This window comes from Galeopterus variegatus, unplaced genomic scaffold (assembly GCF_000696425.1).
Source record: "Galeopterus variegatus unplaced genomic scaffold, G_variegatus-3.0.2 Scaffold2010, whole genome shotgun sequence".
Lineage (NCBI taxonomy): Eukaryota > Metazoa > Chordata > Mammalia > Dermoptera > Cynocephalidae > Galeopterus > Galeopterus variegatus.
Window position 1 is genome coordinate 258,716 of NW_007728121.1, and position 22,638 is coordinate 281,353.

The following is a 22,638-nucleotide window of genomic DNA, read 5'->3' on the forward strand; positions in this document are numbered from 1 at the left end:
CATTTCTTATTGCTTGTTTACCCCTTTTATTATACTTACAGCTCACATGGGCTGGTATCTGAGTTATGTTCACTATCGAATTAATTTTTCTTTCTTTCTTTTTTTTTTAAGATGACTGGTAAGGGGATCTTAACCCTTGACTTGGTGTTGTCAGCACCATGCTCACCCAAGTGAGCTAACCGGCCATTCCTATATAGGGATCCGAACCCGTGGCCTTGGTGTTATCAGTACCATGCTCTCCCTAGTGAGCCACGGGCTGGCCCTCAAATTAATTTTTCTTATGATATCCTCAAGAACATATGCAAATCTCCCCCCTTCCGAAATGATCAAAGATTTTTCAGCAACATTGCAAAAAGATAATTTGAGTTGGACTAGTCAGTTCAGAACCAACCAGTCAGTTCCAGATAAAAATAGTCACACTAGCTGTTTATAGACATCTTTTTAATGTTTTACTTCAAAACAAGTAATCTCAGTAAAAGAGAGCAAAGGAAATTACATTTTAATGGTAGCTTGAAATGGATATGATATTCCTGATTTATTTGTTTTCAGGAAACAGACAATTGCATTGTCATACATGACTTTTAGAACTACTCACTCAAATGCACATAATCATATTAAATTAAGTTTCTCTTACAAAAACACAACCATGTCATTTAAGGCAAAAAATATTGGCTTCTGGGGAATTAATATTTATATTTCTTCAATCTGATTGAATGAAGTGATCCATTAATTTAGTTGCCTAGGTTTCATCATTCCTTACAGTTTTGCTTTGCAAATGGGCATGAGAATTAGTCACTTTGTGCCCAATTTCCTCCTCTCTATGAAACTTTTTTTCACTTTCAGATTAAGAACTTTCAGAATCACTGAGTCAATGGGAGGCAAGAAAGGCACCTTAGAACGGGAGAGAAGGACTTAAAACTCAGTAAAGTGTCTTACTTTAAACAAAACTTGCAATCTACAGATATTAATTTAGTTGAATAAAATGCAAACATTTAGATCAGACATAGCAAAATAACCTCATACCAGGGATATTTGCAATTAGGTATTAGCTTGATCAACCATACGTGTTGAAGAAGGCGACAGACTTGAACTGACAGAGCATGTGGTTACTCAGTGCTCAGCTCAGTTGTGCTTCAAGACACCATTTGGGATTGACCAATGGGACTTTGCTAAGTGTAAATGGGAGACCCCTCTCATTTCCACAGAAAGTAACACAACAGACAGAATCTACAGTGTTCACACAACTATCTTTTAACATCCAAGAATTTTTGTGCTAGAGTAAGAGACACAAAATGGTCATGGCTTCGATGTATAAAAGTTTTTCACAACATGATTTATCACATTTTGCTATGATTAAGACCTCAGTGATATGTTTCTGAATCTTCAGTGTTCAGCAATGCTGGGTGAACTGTACTGTGTTTGAGGCCTAACAAGCGGTCCCCAATACATTCAGAATTCCTGCTGCCAGTGGGGTTCGACCCAGGACAGAGTATGTCCAAGAATCAGTGCTACCTGAAAGTTGTTGCCTCCTCATCATCCTCTGCTAATATTTGTAGAGAGCCCGCCAAGTGCATGGCAGGTGTTTGGCTTTAGATCAGCGGAGGGGTGTGTGTGTATGTTTATGTGTACAACATCCTTGGGAGGGTATATCACAACTTCAGGTTGAGTGAAGACAGGGGTAGATGAAAAATTGCATTTAATAATTTACTAACATTCTATAATTGGAAAATGAAAATAATTGCTTTAAAAGCTTGATACATCTTTTAAACTGGAGTGTAAAATTTAGACTCTATCTTCTGTGTGTCTCTAGCAGCCAAGAAGATTCTGAATGATACACTCCAGAGGAGTATGTTAGAATCCAAGCGGGATGAGAAGAGAAAGCTTTCATAATATTAGTGTTTATCAAAAAGGGCAAGGATTTTATTGATTTTTATTTTTAAAAATTTTTTTTTGGTGGCTGACCAGTTTGAGGCTCCAAACCCTTAACCTTGCTGTACCAACGCTGAGCTCTAACCAACTGAGCTAAGCAGCCAGCCCTAGGGGCAAGGATTTCAAAAGATCAAGAAGCACATTTTAGGTAGAGAATTGGGGATGGAGGTTGGCTAAGGCCTGGTTGAGTTCATGAGCAAATAGTGGCAGGGAATCAAGATGGAGTTAATGAAGAAGGAAAGAAGGTAAGAGTCAGTGATGGAGAAAGCCTGTTGGGGGAGAGAGTTGTGAAAGATTGGTGGATTTCAGGACTTCCTCCTTCCTCTGAACACAAGTTGATATCCCTGCTCATTCTCCCTGGCTGCTGGAAAAGTTTTTCTGGAGGGAGCACTTAATGTCTGCCAAGAAAAATACTCTTCCTTTCTTGAGTCCTTTTGTGGCTAGGGTTTAACTGAATTGAAATGCTGTCTGGTCTCCTTGCCTTTTGAATGCCATTACTTCGGCTGAAGTTTGGACAGTCTGAAATAGCTAGACTGGTTTCTAACAAGCAGTCAGCATTGCTTGCTTTCTGCTGAATACATTTTTTATTTTGTTTCCCTTGGCCTTTTTGTTGCCACGATATATTATAAAGTGTTTTGATTTGTACACCCTGGCAGTGCTATCTGGCTTCTAATTGTAAATGTTTATACCAGGGAACTGAACCAGTAATTTCAGATTTGGGACAACATTCTTGGGAAGAATAGAAAATGTTCACTACAGTATAAAAAGTAAAGGTAGTATAGTTTTAGCCTTTCATATGCAAAATGTACTATGTAACAGCAAAAGACATTTAGGGCACACTAAAAAATAAATAACTTGTAAAATTCTCTGTTTATATATAAGAATAAGGGATGTTTAGGTAGTGAATTCCCTAGTACTACTCATTTTCTAAAAAATCTAGTTCTTTTATTTTGGTTTCTCTCCCTCTCATTGCCCTTTGAGTGGGGGAGTCATTTTCTTTAACTTTGCCTACTTCCTGGTATTTCTGGATTCTTTTCAAGTCTTTCCTCTGTCAGTCCCACTCAAATGGCCCATTCCCCTGGGTCCTACCTCTATGTCTGCTAAATGAGAACAGCGTCTCACCCTTGCCCTTTACCTGGGCAGTATTGGCAAGCCTGGGGTTGGTGCCATTGCAGAGACCCGCCCAATCACACTGGCTATTCTACCGATCCTTGTTTCATATGCTTGTGTAGAAGTCGCCCACTTATAAAGTTGATTCTGCCATCAGGGAATATGTTTCCATAAAGTCAAATATGTTAAACAGTCAGTCCATGCCCCACTGGCTTGAATTTCATTATTTGTACATTTTCTAATTGAAGAACATTCTTGTCATATAGAACAACATGAAAATGATGTGCAAAATTGCTTGCCACAGCGCTAAATCACCAAAAGCACACAAATTGACATTCAAATTACATTAATAATAAAATGACTGAATAGGAATGGGTTGGCAAATATATCTTGAAATAAGCAGCCATTTCTATTATTCCCAAATTCTGCTGTACTTGATACCTTGTTAGCAGCTGTTGCTAGCCATTGTGTTTAAATATACATTATGGCATTATTTTGAAAAATGTATTTTGTATTTAATCACAAAGCAGAAATGCCTGAAATTTGAAGGTGTTTACTCCCATAATTTCAAAATACAGCATCAAATCATTCTACATGACCTAATCTTGACATTTTCATACATAGCATTAGCAGTGTTTGGTTTCTCAGGATTTTTCACTCAAGGTACATTACTAAACGAGTGGGTTAATGTTGATGCACCTTGGAATTTCAGCCATCCCTAAACATGCATTTTCATGCAATTAAAAGATAACGGGCTTATAAATGGCCTTTCATGTTCTTCCTGATTCTTGCAATTTCAACTTTTTAGAGGGGCTTTCGAAGTAGTTCATGCAATGATATGTATGGCTAAAGGAACTGCTATGCCTAGAAAGAAAACGAAGAACTTATTTCAGTTTGACATGAGGCAAGCTGAGGGCATCTGTACTTTCTCCTGCTTTACAAATGCTCTGAGATGATCGTGATCTTCCAGTCCTTAGAGAGTCTGACGCAAAAGCAGCTTCCCTGGCAGGCTGCGGAGCGGCATCAAAAGTGTCTGTCTCTGTCTCTTCGGGACCCACCTCTTCATCAGTTATAAACAATTTGGATTCCCTCCATTTGGGGTAAAAATCTTGGCTGCCTCTGGAGCCACTTGACTCACTCCCTGAAAGCTGTATATTCAATTCCTCTGTCGACCTGATCAGGTTTTGTACAGACAAAGATTTGCCCAAGTCCTTCGGCACCATGGGGCGGACGGACAACAGAGTTTCTCCTCCCATGTCAAAGCTTTTCCTCAGAGAACGGTCCTTGGTCAGATTTGACTGTGCAACCTGAACATTTTCCTTGGAGGCAACAAGGCAGGTGGTGACGTCAGAAGCGCTTTCCTGTAAGCCTGCGGGGTTTGGGTGCAGGGTGTCTGGCCTGGGCAGATGCTTGATGGCTGGGAGAGGAGGTGGGATCTGTAAAGTTGTTGGGGCTGCTGGCTTGGGTGCCGCGTTTATTTGGTTTGCAATGTTGTTGGTGGCCGCCACTGCGGAGCCGTCACTTTGACTCATTGGCACCTGTGTTGCTTGACTGTGCATAGAAGGGCTGAGCGTGTAGAAAGTCTGAGCGCTGAACTCATTTGGCGTCAGAATGAACTGCAGGCCTCGCGAGATGTTGGCACTGGCTGATCGGGATAAGCAGCCGCTGTTTTGTGCGGAACTGGACAGGTCTTTGCTATCCACAGGGCTTTGATAGTCAGATGTCTGTTCACATTCAAAAGGTGGGATCTGGAATGAAGCCAAAGTGAGGGCTGAGGCGGAGCCCTTCCGGAGGACTTGTTGATAGATGTCCAGGAGGCAGTCCAGCTTGGACTCAATGGACTGGACCTACAAGTGGGGAAAATGGTTACACTTGAGCATAACCTGTTATTAAGAATGGACTTCAATTCTAGAATTAAAAAATGAAAACAGGGTGTGTCAATATAGTTAAATAAATATTGAGTACAAATTACGATGCAGTCTGGACTCTTGGTGAATGTGGCATGTAGCACTGCTGAGGCCAGAGGAGGATTTAGGATGAGATGGATGCTTTGGCTTCTACGTTTTCTCCACCAGCATCCCTCCCTCCTCCTTCTTTACTTTTTTTTTTTTTGGCTGGCCAGTGCAGGGGTCCAAACCTGTGGCCTTGGTGTTATAAGGCTCTGTTCTAATCAACTGAACTAACTGACTAGCCCCCTCCTATTTCTTAAAATGGACAATTGATGTTATCAGAAATCATATAAACACTATAAAAATGCAACTTCAAGACTCCCTATCCCAATCAGATTGCCTTTCTATGAAGACATTCTGGAACTGTACTGCAGTCTAGTAAGAAACTTACTCTATACTGAAATCAAGACCTTAACTATCAATCTTGGTGATTCTGAATTTAAAAATGACAGTACAGGGGCTGGCCGGTTAGCTCACTTGGGAGACCGTGGTACTGGTAACACCAAGGTCAAGGGTTCAGATCCCTGTATTGGCCAGCCACCAAAAAAAAAAAAAAAAAAAAAAAAAAAAAAAAAAAAACCAAAAAAAAAAATTAAAAAAAAAAAAAAAAAAAAAAAAAAAAAATGACAGTACAAAAAGCTTCATAATTAATACTTGGAATATTTATGATTGGAATGGGGGAGCAATTTGATTTCTGGAAAATTATCTTTATATGTGAAGATACAGCTTCAGGGTTAATAAACATTCAATATATCATCATAATTATAATGAGGTTTTATTTTATTCTTTTTTTTCTAGAGAGAAGATTTTTAGTTTTTTAAATTTTTTAATTTTTAAAAAATTTTAACTTCTCAATATACATTGTAGTTGATTTTTGTGACCCTTTACCTGTTCCTCTTCCCCCCCGCCCCCCTATGCCATATCTGTTCACTTGTCATAAGTTCAAGGAATTGTTGTGATTGTTGTGTCTTTTTCCCTCCCCACCCTTTATTTGTTTGTGTATTTACTTATTTATTTTTAGCTCCCACAAATGAGTGAGAACATGTGGTATTTCTCTTTCTGTGCCTGACTTCTTTCACTTAATATAATTTTCTCTAAGCCCATCCATGTTGTTGTGAATGGTAGTATTTCATTCTTTTTTATAATGAGGTTTTATTTTTAAAAAGAGTGACCTAAAGAGAGACAATGAAAATAACCAAAACAAGGGAAAAATAGATCTTTGTTATTTTATTATTGAAAATCTATAGTTGCTTCCAGTTCAAGTGTTAACTGATCAGATGAAATTTTCTATTTCTTGTATGGAACTCTAAAAGTGTTTTACAGAACACTGTCTATACACAATAAAATTTAATTCCTCGATTTCATTACCTTTAACATATATTAATCATTAAAATACATTTGATTGCCTATAATCAATTTTGAGTAAAAAAATTCTGATTAAAAATTTAATCAGTGTAATTGAGTTGTACCTGTTTTTCAACCTTGACCACTCGGCCGAGCATACTGAGGTCATCTGTGGTCTCATGTTCTGCTGTTATTTTTTCTCGGCTCTTCTTATCTGATGTGATTTGTCCTTTTCCAAGAATTTGATCAACTCTATCAGAGAAAGAGGATATCTGATTATGATTGCTAAAGATAGAGATTGACCCAGGCCAGAATGAAGTGTTTTGAAAAGAAAAATTAAATACAGTTATCTTTATGTAAAGTGAAATGAGGATGAACTTGTTCCAATTGATGTGCTTATTTTCTTAACATGAGATTACACATAAGATTAATTTTCTCATTATTCTAGTCCATGATGAAATCACTTGTGGATGATCTTCTGGAGGTGAAACTATTCTAAACAAAGGAATTTACCTATTTCTACTTCTTTTTTTTTTTAAAAAAAAGATGACCGGTAAGGGGATCTCAACCCTTGGCTTGGTGTTGTCAGCACCACGCTCAGCCAGTGAGCAAACCGGCCATCCCTATATGGGATCCGAACCCGTGGCCTTGGTGTTATCAGCACTGCACTCTACTGAGTGAGCCACAGGCCGGCCCTACCTATTTCTACTTCTGTCCAGGCTGTTCCTAGATTCAACCACTTCGGAATTTGACATAATCATAATTATGATTATTTTGCATTGATAGATTATTCAATGAACACTTATTGTACATCTGATACGTGGAAGATAAACAAATAAGATGGCTATAATCTTTTCTGGAATGAGTTGGAGAATATACATAAGCTGGAAACTCAAGATTAGTTCTACAGATTCTGTAGCAGTTTTTATGCTACAGAATACAGTTTTATTTTATGAAAATCTTGGGAACCACAGATAGTTCTATTAAAGGACTTGGAAGAGTGCAGCCACGTAGGCAGAGATTGTTACATGACCATGAGATGTACTAAAGCAATTTCCAAGGAGACTTGATCAGCCTAAATAAGAATCATTCCCTTCTTTTTGTGGGTTTTTTAGAATTGAATTATCAGGGATATCGACACAACTTTCCAGTTTATTTTGTCTGCATAGAAACGTAGGCAGTCCCTACTTTCTACCATGACATCTAATCTATTTCACTGCAAGCTGTACAAGGACTGGGTAGAGCTTATTTTATTTATTATTTTATTTTAAAGAATTATTTTATTAATCTCTGGATGTCTGCAGTGCCTGGCACATATAATAGGCTCAATAATTATCTGCAGAATGAATGAACAAATTGTGATTTCTATAATTGATCAACACGTGTCTTACTAAGGTCCTAGTACATGCCTCACTATGGGCTAAGCGGGCCGTGTGAATGTCAAAAAAAGTTTAAGACTCAGTCTTTGCATTTTAAGAGCTATTCAATCACGAATGCTGGTAATTTGTGGCTGATAATGAAGCAAGACTCTTAAAAAACTGAATTGACTATATATTTTAGTTTCGAGATAACACAATCAACCATATGTGGTTGGAATTAACATATTGAACTCGTTTTTTAAAATCACTCAGTAAGATGCTCACTGGAAAGATAGTATATATTTAATACAATATAGGACAGGGATGAAGGGAAGGGCCCAGGCTTAGCTGACAGTAAGGGGAGCACACTTGCAATCAGTAAACAACACAAGGGCCAAGTGTTGACTTTGTGGCCCAGCACACCAAGATTATGAGCTCTGATGCTCTGTAATTGACTCTGAATGCCGTAGGAGGTCAGAGAGGAGAGAGATCTGTCTTTGAGGGCTGGTTAGTCGGGTAAAATTTATTTTTATTTTTTATTTTTTAATTTTTAAAAGATGACCGGTAAGGGGATCTTAACCCTTGGTGTTGCCAGCACCACTCTCTCCCAAGTGAGCTAACCGGCCATCCCTATATAGGATCCGAACCTGCAGCCTTGATGTTACCAGCACCACACTCTCCCGAGTGAGCCACGGGCTGGCCCTTAGTCGGGTAAAATTTAATGGAGAAAGACTAGCTTATTTCTGAAGGATGGTTAGGACACAGATAACAACAAAAACAGTAGCTACAGCAGCAGCAGCAGCAACAGCAGCAATAATTTAGACATCAGCAGCACTCATTAACATTTATTGATCACTCAGTGCCAGACCTATTACATATTATGAGTTACATGGATTAACTCATTCAATCCTCATGACAATTTTAAGAGGCAAGCAGTAACATTCTCCCCATTTTTATAGATGAGGAAACAGACATTTGGAGGCTTTTACTGCCTGATTTACATCTATGTAAAAAGCAAAATAAAATCTATGTTAAAAACAAAAGTCCAGTTGCCCACTAAAAATGAATTACATATATGGAATTCAGAGGTTTTTTCTACTAAAGAGAAGTTTCTCCCAGATAATTTCTATGTCCATTCCTTTACAATGAATAACATTTTCATTGCTTACCGTGTTTGCAGGCTTTTAATTCTACACAACATGTCCAGATGACCAGCAGAATATTGTTCAATGACATCTTTTACATCGTATGGGCGTAATGTTTCCTTAAACTTCCGTTTTGCAACATGAAATTTCATAATTCTGTATGAGTAACATATTACATATTAATCTTCATAATTTTGCTTAGTTACCAAAATAGTTTATTAGTAAATATAATAAACTGTGGGGGGGAAAATTCATGCATCAAATTATTTTAGGCTCCTGCAGAATTGTGAAATAAAAGCCTGAGATTATGGAGGACAATTCAAGAATATCTCATGTGAGACACACCTCAAAGTAGAAAAACACACTAAAAAAAAGAGACTAAATGTTGTACCTTTTTAATATCCATTGAAACTCAGAATCAAAATCATAGTTAAAATGCAATTCTGCCTTTTGCATATGACCCCCAGAAGTCCAAGATATAACACCTAGTAATAACATTCTTAAATAATATAAAGGTTGTTGGTTAGAGTGCAGCTTTGCAACACCAAGGTCAAGTGTTCAGATCCCCATATTAGTCAGCCGCCAAATAAAAAAAAAAGATTTGTTAAAATGGTCTTTTATGGAACTACATGTAGTTTTGAGGTGCAAATGTGTTTGCAAACTCTAATTCTTTAGAGAAATGTACACTAGTATGGGAATTTATGAATTTTTGTAAGTTATTTCTGCAGAATACTGCTGAATTAGCTAGTCAACTTCCTTTTGTTAGGAACGTAACAACTTATCAACTAAGCTCGGGTGCCTAAGCTTTCGGAATCAGAGATCTCTTATTACAGTGCCTCCCCCAACATGAATCCTGTGTTTTAAAACAATATTTCATCAATAAATTCCATGATGCCATCAACAGCTAATCTGCTTAAGATAATCAGTTACTTCAATAACTTGTTAGAATTCCTGATGAAAAAAGAAATATAACATTTTAATTATTACGTGCAGCCTGACTGTGGGTAAATGTTAAACCTGTTGGTGTTTTTCAACTATTAAATGGCTCATAGACTCCCATTAATATACTTATATATCCCAGGCTGGGAATCAGTAAACTAGGCTCTAAAAACCAAAATTTATCATCCCTTGGTGGAAAGTGGGAAAATTAGAAACAAATGTAGAGTTTAAAAAGAATATATTCATCACCTCTCTTAGTGACAACTGATTTCAATGAATCCAAATTGTTTTATAGGTTAGAAAGCCCAAATCCTATCTTGTAATTATATTATTAACTTTAGATTAATTATATCCTAATTATTCTTGAATCAGTCATCCATAATATTCTTATTTCCTCTCTCTACCAAATTTTCTTCACCAACTCTTCCTTATTCAGGATAGGTTTTGGTTTTTTCTCAAAGACATTTAAGCAAAATATTCAGCAGAAAGTAAAGAAAATCTGTGTTTTAATTTAACCTCTTAGTATTTGGCTTTGGTTCCAAATTGTTTATCAGCATTTTGATTTCATCAGAGCTCAGTCTCCTACATCAAAAAACAGAGAAAAATAGTGAAATACATAACCTGTGACATGTCTGGTCCAGAGTAATTATTATGTAAGTTTATGATTCCTCACACCAGACTGTCAATTAGGTAAAGGCAGACGGGTATCTTTATTCAATCATCAGTGCTTCATAAAAGTGACCTATTGTTAATGTCACTGCTTGTGCTGTGACTGTTATTAGTGCTGTTCTTTAACATTTTGTGCTCAGAGCCTAGCACAGTTCCTGACACATAGTAAAAAGAAATATTTGTTGAATAAGAGGAGAAAGGAAAGAAAAAGATAAAGAAAGATCTTCTAATTTGGGTGATATAAAGAATATAAAGAATATAAGAGCAGGAGAAGAGATAATCTAACAGTCCAGAACACTTCTCTGCTATTTTCAAAGTGGCTAATGGTGCCTGAGTGGGCAGGAAAAAAGGAAAATCATCTTCTTACATCCCTAGGTGGTTTTATGTTCATTGTTATGGTTTCTGTTTTCAATAACATCAGTCTACCACTTGTTACTTGAAGTGCTTTATATGTCTTATCTTCAACAGCACTTGATAAAATATTCTTTAAAAAAAAATTTTTTTTTAGTGTGGTATGTTTCTGGCAACCGAGGCTGAAAAAGAAATAAACATTTTCTTTTAAACCTTATGAAATTTATGTTTGTATTTTTGTAAAAAATTTTTTTTTTTAGTGTGGTATGTTTCTGGCAACTGAGGCTGAAAAAGAAATAAACATTTTCTTTTAAACCTTATGAAATTTATGTTTGTATTTTTGAAAATTTAATGAAGAGCTTTAGAGATTTTTTTCACAAGTACTTTCTAATAGTTTATTTCTTGTGATATTCTTTCAAAATACAATGTGGGACATGGAACATATTAACCTATACATAAATGATAAAGCTTCAAAATACATTTTGTATGCTTGCTTACTTTAAAAAAAAATTCGAAGTATTTTTAAATACTTTTTTTTGTTGATAAGATATTCTTTTTTCCCTTTTATATTTTAGGAAATTGAGGTTCAAAGAACTTCAGTGACTTGCCTTAAAGCAAACATCCGGTATGAGGCAAAGCCAGGATCCCACCCAGATCTGTCTGGCAGCTCCACATCAACTCCTGGTTTCCCATGGCATCAATTCTGGAGAATTGAGAGGGCTGACTGGGGCTTTTCTTTCTCATGGTGGTAGAAGAGGGTTAACTTCAGGATAAGCCAATGTGTTCTTATTGGCTGTAGCTCACGCACTTATGGCCTGTGGCATGTCTGCCAGGAGGTGGACCCACACACCTCCAAATGGAATTACCTTTTTTCCCCTAGTGGGGACCTGCCCTTATTTCTTGGTAGCATGAGTTCTCTGTGATAATTCATTTCAAAGCTGCATGCTGCTTTTCTCTTTTCCTTTCAGAGATGTTATAACAAGATGTACATTTTGAAGGCATTTGATAGGTAATATTGCAATCTAGCCCTCATGCAGTCATATTTTATGCAGACCTTAAATAATTTCATTTTTACTTATGTAATTTACTATTTATGAGCTAGCCAGATGAAATTAAAATTAAAATTCATGTTTTATAATTTTGATCAATATTAAAAAGGAAATGATTGATCTTTTATATTATTTCAGTATAGCCATATGATGATAGGTTTGCCAAGTAGAGTAGACTTAAAAATTCTTAATAGGCTTGACACTCATTTTTACACATTATACTACTTCTCATGTGGTATTGCTTTCCATCTAGTGCTTTACTAACAGATTTTTCCACTTTTGTGTACCAGAATTAAATAGTAAAAATTGGATGAATGAATATTTCAATTATTTGGAAAAGAGGAGTATATGCAGTGATCGGCTGGAGCAGACCATACTGACTCCCAAGAGTGGACTGTTAAATTTTTAGGAATTTTGCTTAATGTAAAACACAGCCATTATTAAAAATTAAATTATATAAACTTACAATCAAATAAATTACATCAAAACAGAAAAATATAAGGATACTTCAAAAAGTTCATGGAAAAATTCATATTATTTTTCAGTGCTATTTTTCCACCAACTCTTTGAAATACTCTTGTACATACTCAAAACTCACCATTTCCTAATTATTTTACTACGTTACTCTCTATTCTCTTGAATTATTCACATCTATTGTACCTGTATGTTGGAAATACTATCTAAGGTGTAATACTGTATATCTCTTCTCAACTCCTTGCTCAGTGATGTTGCATTGGTAGCTTGAAACCAGCTATTATTTTTACACCACAGAGATTGGCAAACACTACAAATCAGGGTTTTCCTCTCCTGGAGAGCTGGTTGTTAAGCATATGCCAGTGCATTACTGAGGGTATAAAATCATCTTATTTGTTAAGGATTAAGTTTTCTAAGATGGAAATCTAATAGATTTTCTTAACTGGCTGTGTTACGGGCCAAGAACAGAAACATTAAAGAGGTTTGAGGTGACATGAAAATTCTAAATCAAGTACTATGTTCTATAAATGTGGAGGGAATGTTTAAAGGCATAAATATTTTTGAAATCAATAATTTGTACAAAGAATTATGACTCTGTCCTTTTCCTCTTGCTAAGGGCAGACCAAGCATGTCCTAAAACTTGTAGTTCTCAGAGCTGTCCCCTCCTTTCCATCTGCACTGCTATAGCTTTAGAAAGAATAAAGCTTTCAAAATGCAAATAAGATCATATTACCCCCTTCCTAAAATCCTTCATTAGTTTTCCAGGGTCTATTGGGTAAACATCAAACTCTTTAGCACATCCTACAAGGCTGTTTAAGGACTGGCCTCTGTCTACCTCTCTTGCCTCATCACCTGCCATTCATCCTTGGGACTTTAGGTTCCAGCAAGAATAAAGTTTTTGCAGGTTCACGAAAACACTATTAATCAATTACATGCTTCAATTATTTGTCTATGGCATTTCCTCTTCCTGAAATCCTGCTATGTCTTCAAGACTCAGCTATAAAGTTGCTTCTTTTATGGAAATTTCTATGATTCCTCCAAAACAGTTTGTCACTTGTCTATGAACCTCTAGTTTAGTACCTAAAACACCACACGGTAATTATTTGCTTATATGCTAACCTCCTCCACCAGACTGGGTAAAGCCCTTGAATGCAGGGTTTATGTCTTCCACTCTTGGTATCCCGACACGTGGCACAGTGTTTAATGAACATTGTTGGTTTGTTTGTCTAGAAACTCTACTGAGGAGATTGGTGGGTAACTCAAGAGCGAAGGGGGTAATGGATGGGGGAGAACTTCTCTATCCAAATGCTCATCTCTGTTCATTCTTCCAGATGCTGTCCATTCTCCAGCTCTTCTAGATCTTTTGGTTACTAAAGTGCTCACTCCTCAGGATTCTATCTCTTTGCACTTTGCACTCTACCTAAAATGCTAACTGTTTCAGACTCAGCTCAAGCATTGACTTCTCTAGGAAATCTTTCCTGACCCCCCCCCCCGCCCCCCGGGGATAGATGGTCTTTCTCTATGCTTTCAAATATACTATCATGTAGCTAAATCTGTGGCAGCATATCTCACCCAGTGGAATTTATTGATGTCAAGGACTGTGTTTTTTATGCTAACATTCTACACAATCCCTGCCAAGTATTCGGGGTTCAATAATTGTTAGCTAAAGAAATGAATGAGAATTTGCTATTTCATAGTTATTCAAAGATTTTAGTGTTCTGTGACAAGGTATACTCTTATAGAGATCTTCTAAAAAAATATGCCTCAGAATAGATTCAAGTTCTTCAAGCATGTTTTAGAGAGAGCATAAACCTTTGACTCTCTTCCAAGAATACAAAAATTTTTCTAAAGTACAATAAATTCTCAAATATTTCATTGTCAGGATCATGTTTGGTTCAGAAAAATAATTTAAATAGAACTGCTTTGGAAAATCATAAAAATGTAATATTCTTTTCCGTTAGATTACTAATGCAATTAGGGTCTCACAAAACAACTGAATCACAAACAATAAGATATCATTATGAGGAAGTAAGGAGAAAGGCAAAAACATTGAAAGTCAAGGAATAAATAATACTGTAACCTGGTAAGTAGCAATTTTAAAGAGAGAGCTACTAGCAAAATGAAACTTCTCCATGCTTAGTTCTCACATAGGCTAACCCCAGCGTTCTTTGTCTCCACTTGACTCTTCGAACACAGCTGGGCATACGTCCAGAGTGACTGAAAGTCTAGGCAAGGGGCAGAAAGTTTTTTCTGTAAGGGCCAGATTATAAATATTTTATGCTCTGAGGTTTGTATGGTCTCTGCTGAAACTACTCAACTCTGCCGTTGTAGCATGAAAACAGCTGCAAGACAATAAACAAACAAATGAGATTATAAATATTTTATGCTCTGAGGTTTGTATGGTCTCTGGTGAAACTACTCAACTCTGCCGTTGTAGCATGAAAACAGCTGCAAGACAATAAACAAACAAATGAGTATAGATATGTTCCAATAAAACTTTATTTACAAAAACAAGCCTTGGGATAGATTTTGACCCCTGGCTGTGGTTTACCAACCCCTGGTCAAGATAAGAAGAGCTATGAAGAAAAGCCATGAAGCCAGGAACAAGTGAAAACCCATGAACTGGCCTGGGGAAGAGGCTGAAGACCATGGTGGCCTCTTCCATGCTTATAAAAGAAGCACAATCTATGTATTGCCTGCTAGAAAGGAGTGTTTGAGCAAGTCATTTTAGAGTAAAATCAGGACCTTTAAAATACATTTAATGATTAAAATGATAATAATCCTAGGTAGTACTTTATAGTATAACCCTATGAGATGGGTACTATTGCCATGTCCATTTTGCAGATAAGGAAACTGAGGCACAGAGAGGTTAAATATTTTGCCCCATGTTAAACACCTAGTAGGTGTGGAATTAGTATATGAACCAGTTTGGCTCCAGTGTTGAGCTCTTAATCATAACGTTCTACTGTTCTCTTAATATCAAGATCTCAATGTTTTAACACAAAATAACAACAAAAAAAGACACTGATATGATATGGCCCTTTTCCTTCACATGTGCCTGGCACATTGTAGGTGCTCAGTAAATCTTTGCTAAGTGAATGGCCTATTCTTACTGGTATTGTCAGACAGCCCTTTGGTGGACCAACAAAAGGCTAAGGAATGTTATATACTCTTTGGCTTTTTTTCTTCATGAGGGTAAATTGCATCACCAGGGCTAATAGAAGAGCAAAAAGCAAAAGACCACTAAATTCAGTCTCCTCTGATGCTATTGGTAACTAAGAGGCTAGGAGTATAAGTAAAACTATTGTGCAAAACTGACATGTCCCAGTAGTACCACTAGGGGGTGGAAAAGATTCATCACAAACCTACACTGGCAACTGTCTTGAAACTGAATTCTGCCCATACAATTTTCTGAGCACGAAGAAATAACTAAAGCAGAATTAAACTCTGGGTAGAATATATCTATATATACACACAAACACATGTGCACTTATAAGGAAATGTAGGTGCATTTTTTGTGCTGCCATGAGTTATTAAATCTTGCAAAAGTCTTGTTCCAGTCCTCTAAATCAGGGTAAAAACATTGCATATGAATATGCAGAGATAAGAACGGTGAGAAAACAGAAGCAGCAGTGACTGCTGCTGCCACCAAACAGACGGACGGGCCCGGCCAGCAGCCAAACCATGTGCAGGGCGGAGAGGGCTCAGCCAACTGTGAACTAAAGAGGCAGTTTGATTGACTGTAAAGACAGCAGAATTTCCCAAGCTTGGCTGCTCATTGGAATCACCCAGGGAGCTTTAAAAATTCTGATGCCTGGGCCCTACCTCCAGAAATTCTGTTTTAATTGCTCTGGGTGAGATCCAGAGATTTTGTAAAACTCTTCAGGTGATGCTAATGCAGCCAACGTTGAGAGCCACTGAAGTGGAGGCAGGATTGGGGTGAGACAATCCCTGCCTCCATGAAAAAAGCAATCACGACTGATGGGAATTTGCATAAATCTTCCAAGTCACACATATCAAGCAGTGTTTGTGTGCCTCAGTCCTCTAATCAGACCCCAAATGCTTCCTGCCTCTCCTTCCCTGAGTGAGGCCTGAAGTTTCCTGCAAGAAGTGGTAAACAAGTTCCATTGATTTTTCAAAGGATTACCTTGGAAGGGAAAGGGACTGCCAAGGTGACCGATTCATTCATTCTTTCAATAAACATTCATTGAGTACCTACAATGTTGTGCTAGGTATTATGCTAAGCTCTGAGGAGCACTGACTCTGCTGGGAAGGAGTTGGCAGAGTTAAAGAAGCCTCCTACACTATGACAGTGATTACTGGTCTCCAGTCTCATCCTCTCTACAGTCATGGTGCAAGACAACGGTTGCTGTGACCTTGAGCTCTGATAGGATTTGAAGTCTCATTTGTCCAGAGCCTGGAGCTCTCTAGATGAGCTCAATGTGGCTGCTTCCCTAAGTGATGCCAAAGTTGTGCCTGATGAATGGGACTCCATAATTCACTCATCCATTTATTCCCTCACCCATTCAACATTTATCAAGTTCCTACCATGTGCCAGCCTCTGTGCTAGATGCGAGGAATACAACGATGAATAACTAAACCCTGTTGTTGGAGCCCTTCCAGTCTAGTAGGGCAGATAGTCATATTTCACTTTGTGAAGTGCAAGGTGGTAGGAAGCACAAGTTGGGAATGCAGAAAAGAGGTGTTTAATCCTGACTGGTAGAGGTGATGGGAAATGATTTCTTGAGGAGATGACCGTCCTTTACCCACTCTGCATCCCCAGTTCTGAAAATGCTGCTAAATTTCTCAAGGCTGCTGAAATGACTCCCTTATGTTCCTAGATCTTATGTTTCTGGGGGGGAATGTGTTTTTCTCCTCTGAACCCCTCTCCTTACTTACTGCACTGATATACATTCCATATCTGCCTCTTCCCAGTTTGGAAAATTATATCTTTTGATTTCTGACTTTCTGTGAGAAATACAGCATCTATCTGCCTTAAAAGCAGGGGCCCGAGGCTCATTCTTGAGGTGTCCCAGAGCCTTTTGATCCTGGAATCTCCCCCAAGGCAGCCCTCTCTTGATTTTTAGAGATTGGTCAAAGGATGGTATTGAGCATAGAGCAAATCCAGCAGACAACTAGGGCCACAGAACTTGATAATTTGGGTCACTCTTGAAGGAATATATGTTACTTCTTTAGAATATTTATTAATGTTGTTTTCCTGTTAATAATAAACATAGTTCAACAGTACAGATTTGCATTTGTACATACAGTATTTAAACTCTGAGAACCCTGTAAAACAAGTTAAAGAATTATATATCCAAGACTCTTCCACACGTCTTTCATCTCAGACTGGGGCTACTAGCCAGTGTCTCAGGAACCCCAGGACATCCTGGATGCCCTGATCTGTCTCATATTCTTGCTTTCAACTTTTGAGAGAGACATGTAAATTAGTTCCACTTGTATACAGTCTGTCGGATGTCCTCACTGCAGGGGCAAGCAGATACCCCATTTGGTTGACATAGGGCATTAGGACAAGTTCTGTGGCCACACTCTTCCCACTACTGGGAGAAGACTTGTTCTTCTCAGGCTTGTTTTTATTGTTCTTTATATGCAGGATCTAGTAGGCTGTTCTGTAGATTTTGCTGGGTTTTCTTTTAAGGGGATAAGAGTAGTAAAACATAAGCAAAAACCTCTGGATCAAGCAAGTCTGTAAATGGTTACCTTTTGTGAGCATGGATATATAACTAAATTTGGGAATTTTGTTTTCTAGGAGTATAAAATCCTGCATAAAATTTAAAGTGTGAAATGAGTAAGTAATTAAATAAATTGTCTATACATGTCGACTCCTTTTCTTTTCTTTCTTTTTTTCCTTTTGTTTCTTGGACTGCTTTTAAATATTTTTAGTCATGGCAATGAATAGGAGATTCAGTTTAAGTTATAACCAAATAAGAGGTTAAAAAATCTCAGACGCTGCAAAGTAAGTGTGTCTTCAGTGAAAACACTAATTTAATGTAGCCTCAGAGCAAAATGTGGCCACGAGTAATTATCTTCAAAACAAAAACACACAAAAAGAATATTCCAGGAAATACATTAGCTGATTTTAAAAATATGTGCTAAACGATCCATAAAATGTTCTTCTAGCAGCGTCCTTTACTGTAACATGTCATAGGCTTGGCTGTCAAGAATGTCTTAATAGTGACTTGCAAACAAAGACTCATCACCTCTGCTAAAATAGCAGAGATGCCATCAGCGAAATCAAGAGCTGGTGATGATTAAACAGCTTGTAGATTTAACAGAAACCCACAATGGCAAACGTGTCTCTTCTCTATTTGTGGCGTATTCTTATCTGAAGTACGAAGTGAGATTTAAGAAGGATTCAGGGTTGAGACTGCGTTTTAGGATACGGTCAAGAGAATGGTCCTTTTCATTCCTTTCAAAACAGGAAAAGCACAGGGGCAAGAAAACTGGAAAACCTTGTCACCCGTCCCAGGGTAACAGTGAGGCCTGATTTGCATAGCAACCTCAGAAACTCTGACATGTCACAGTGGTTCTTCAGTTTGCTGATCAGATCTGAGTTATTTTAAAAGGGTTGATGAGTCTTTGCTAGTTAAAAAGAAATTCTTGACACCTCATCTATGTTCATATCAGAGTGAAAGATTCTGATAGATCATTTCAAAAAGCGTTCTGTTTACCACCTGGCTTCAAACCCTTTTCCCTCTACAGAATTTTCCTCCAAAGTCACTGATGACCTCCTTGTTGCCACTTCCAAAGGATCTTGTCACTCTCTATCTTCCTTGACCTCTTAGCAGCATATAACACAGTTGGCATTTGCATCTTGCTTGAAACACTTTCCTCCTCTGGCTCCTCTCTGTCACTCTCCTGGTTTCTGTCTGTCTCACTGCTGTGAGTCTGTCTCCTTCAGAGCTTCTCCTTTTCGTAGCTTCTCACATGTTTGTGAGCCTCGGAATTCTGTATTGACTGCCCTCTCTTTTTACTCCCTGGGGTGAGACTTCTGTAAACTATTTATCTCTGTGCTGACAGCAACCAAGTTTGTATCCATTCCAGAATTTTCTCCTGGCCTTCAGATTCAGACCTACCTGCCTGCCGAGTCCACTGCTGTGACCCTTGGAACTTAACACTCACAATAAGGCACCGTCTCCCCCAAACCAGCCTCTATCTGAGCAGGCATCCAGATGTACCATCCCTGATTCCTCCTGCTCTTTCACCCCATCCTCTCCAACCGGTAAGTATACTAATCCTATCATTTTTTATGTCTGAAGTGCTGTAAAACCCATCCTTCATTATTTTCCACCATGACTCCTGGCTCAGGCCCCACCAGATCCAGGTATTGTAACAACAATAGCCCCCTCTTTCCAATCCATTCTTTACACTGCAATCAGAGTCATCATTCCAAGTTTTAGAATAAAGCACCAATCTGACTAATTTGCTTCTGTATGTAAAAGCCTGCACACGTTCCTGCTCCTCTCTTCCATCTTTCCTCTACGCTCTCGGTCCTCTGCCTGCAACCAACACACATACTTTCTTTTCTTTCTCTCTCTCTCTTTTTTTTCGTTTTTTCAGTTTTACATGCACACTTTCTTTTTTTTTTTAAAAGATGACCGGTAAGGGGATCTCAACCCTTGGCTTGGTGTTGTCAGCACCACGCTCAGCCAGTGAGCTAACCGGCCATCCCTATATGGGATCCGAACCCGTGGCCTTGGTGTTATCAGCACCGCACTCTACCGAGTGAGCCACGGGCTGGCCTTCTAGATGGATATTAATAACATTTTTTTTTGGCTTTCATTGATTTATTTTTATAATGATCTTCTTTTTTTTTTTTTTAAAAAAGATGACCGGTAAGGGGATCTTAACCCTTAACTTGGTGTTGTCAGCACCACGCTCAGCCAGTGAGCTAACCGGCCATCCCTATATGGGATCCGAACCCGTGGCCTTGGTGTTATCAGCACCGCACTCTACCGAGTGAGCCACGGGCTGGCCTTCTAGATGGATATTAATAACATTTTTTTTTGGCTTTCATTGATTTATTTTTATAATGATCTTTGCACACTTTCTAAAGCCATCTTCACCTCTGCTGCTTTGCAACTGCAGTTGCTTCTGCCTAAACTGCCCCCATCCTCCCTCCATAACCTAGCTCGTATCTACATATCTACCAGCTCTCTTCTCCCTTCTTCCAGAAAGCCTTCCTGAATAAGTGCTGATTTATGTTGGCCCAGACCATCCTGGACATCTGTCATTGTAGTGATATGTTACTCTGCATGGCCATTGACCCTTTACTTTTCTGGTTGCCTCTCATGACTCTAAGCAGGGATCGTCTCTCTTGTTAGTATTCATCTCTGTGCCTGGTGCAGAGTATAAGCTCAATACATATTTTTGAGTGCATGCACTGATGCCCTTGGAGGAACTTTAAAGAGTCTGTAGTCAGGCCTTCGCAGGGTGGAGTAGGGGGAGAGGTAATATCTATCTTTCACTGTCCTCTTACTTTTTTAGAGGGTGCATGGGAAGACAGTAAGCTCACTCTGAGAAGGAAAGGGGAGAGGTCTATGTGGAACATTGCCTCATGTTTGGGTAAAAAATTGCTCTTCCAGTCCTGAGTCATTTCTCAGCCCAGGTGGTGGGGAGGTAACTTCAAACAGTAACAGCAAATGCTTCCTGGGAAAGGGGGTACAGGCAGACAAGGCAGTACACGTTTTAGAAGTGGGAGCACCCCTGAGAAGAGGGGAAGAGGTGCTCCTCTCCCACGACTCGTCATAAGAGCAGGTGGAGCTCTGAGAAAAGGGTCGACCCGGAGCAGAGGGCAGGCAGTGGAGGCAGCAGTTTGAAAAGGTGTTGAGCTGAGGAGCTCAGAGTCAAAGGTAATAATCACCAGCATCTACGTAGTACTTACCAGGGGCTGCACTCTTCTAAGTGCTTTGCCAATGTGAACTCATTTAATCCTTGCCACAACCCTACAGGTCAATACTATTACTGTCCCCACTTCACCAGTGAGGAAAAGGAGGCACAGAGAAGTGATGTGAATTGCTCAAGGTTGCACAGAGGCTGTCGTGTTTCTTGGACCACCTCCCCTGAGCTGCTCCAGGGAGAGTGGGGGTGAGAAGTAGAATTAGCTGATGGTGCTAGGGTAAAGTGGGGCTGCAGCTTCTACTGAAGGATTCTTTGAATTTTCACCCCAGACCTTATTTATTCATTTGTTTCTCTAAAAGGCTGATTTGGCCTGGGAAATAGAAGGTTGCATACAGTGAAACACAGCAGGCATGGTGATTATTGTATGGAGATCTTAAGAGAAATTAAGAACATGATACAATCAACAGCTTCTTGGTCATTTCTCTTCAAAATAATGAGTAATCTGCATTGGGTTGTTTTGGTTGTCTTCACAAGAAAAACAGGTTGTGCAGTACTATGATTCAGTTCTTGCTGATTGACCGAAAACATGGTTGTATAAAACAAGCTGACAGATGGGCAGGCCAGTTAGCTCATTTGGTTAGAGGGTGATGCTGATAACAACAAGGTCGAGGATTTGGATCACTGTACTGGCCAGCCACCAAAAACAAACAAAAAATAAAAAGGAAAAAACCAAACAAGGCAACAGAGAACAATTGTAGTTGAGGATCGTGTTAAGAGTGTCCTTGATCTTAGACGTAGTAATTCTATTAAAATGATACTGGTAAGAAGCACATAAGCTTGCACCGTTTTATCAGACAAAGCACTTTCTTCAAATACCCAGCCTTTGCACTTACACAAGTATGTTGCGCTGGTGTGCATATCTGAGAAATTACCTAGCCAGTTAGGTCCCCCCAAAAGTTACAAAATTTCTTTATATAATAAATAAATTTAAATAGTTATTATTCTGGGGCTTATATAGTTGTGTTGGATATGACTTTCAAACATTTGTTATTTCAAATAAAAAAAAAATTAGTTTTTGTATGAAATTTTGTTCAAGATTCATTCTTATGTTGTGTCTACACAATGCCAAGTGCTAGCATGAAATGTAACAGTCAGTCAGCCTCTTCAGATATTCTCAAATAGCTTGACATTTCGAAGAAACATGTCCAGGTAACTTATGGGCTGTATTTTTCAAACAGGGATAGGAAAATGGTGTCCTACCATGATGTATGGAAAAGTGAGTGTAGAATGCTCTAGAGTTTTTCAATTGGTTTATTAATTTGTTTACTTTCTTACTAATTTTATCTTTCCATTTAGAAACTAATTCCTATGAGTGGATGAAAAGACAGTTAACATTTTTTAAATCGAATCGGCAACAACATATATAGCTTGTGTTATAAATAAGTACAATCTTCTCTTC

At 38.3% G+C, this 22,638-nt stretch overlaps 1 protein-coding gene across 2 annotated transcripts in view; it reads right to left on the reverse strand.

Moving 5' to 3' along the window:
- Positions 1 to 420: 420 nt before the first annotated feature.
- KCNQ5 (potassium voltage-gated channel, KQT-like subfamily, member 5) overlaps positions 421 to 22,638 on the reverse strand; it is a 69,017-nt gene continuing 46,799 nt past the window's right edge. For both annotated transcript variants that reach the window (XM_008580064.1, XM_008580063.1), the window contains 3 exons: positions 8,860 to 8,991; positions 6,458 to 6,584; positions 421 to 4,886 (listed from right to left, as the gene is read on the reverse strand). In XM_008580064.1, the coding sequence (XP_008578286.1) occupies positions 3,924 to 4,886; positions 6,458 to 6,584; positions 8,860 to 8,991 (1,222 nt within the window). In that variant the 3' untranslated portion in view covers positions 421 to 3,923. The remainder of the gene's footprint in view (positions 4,887 to 6,457; positions 6,585 to 8,859; positions 8,992 to 22,638) is intronic.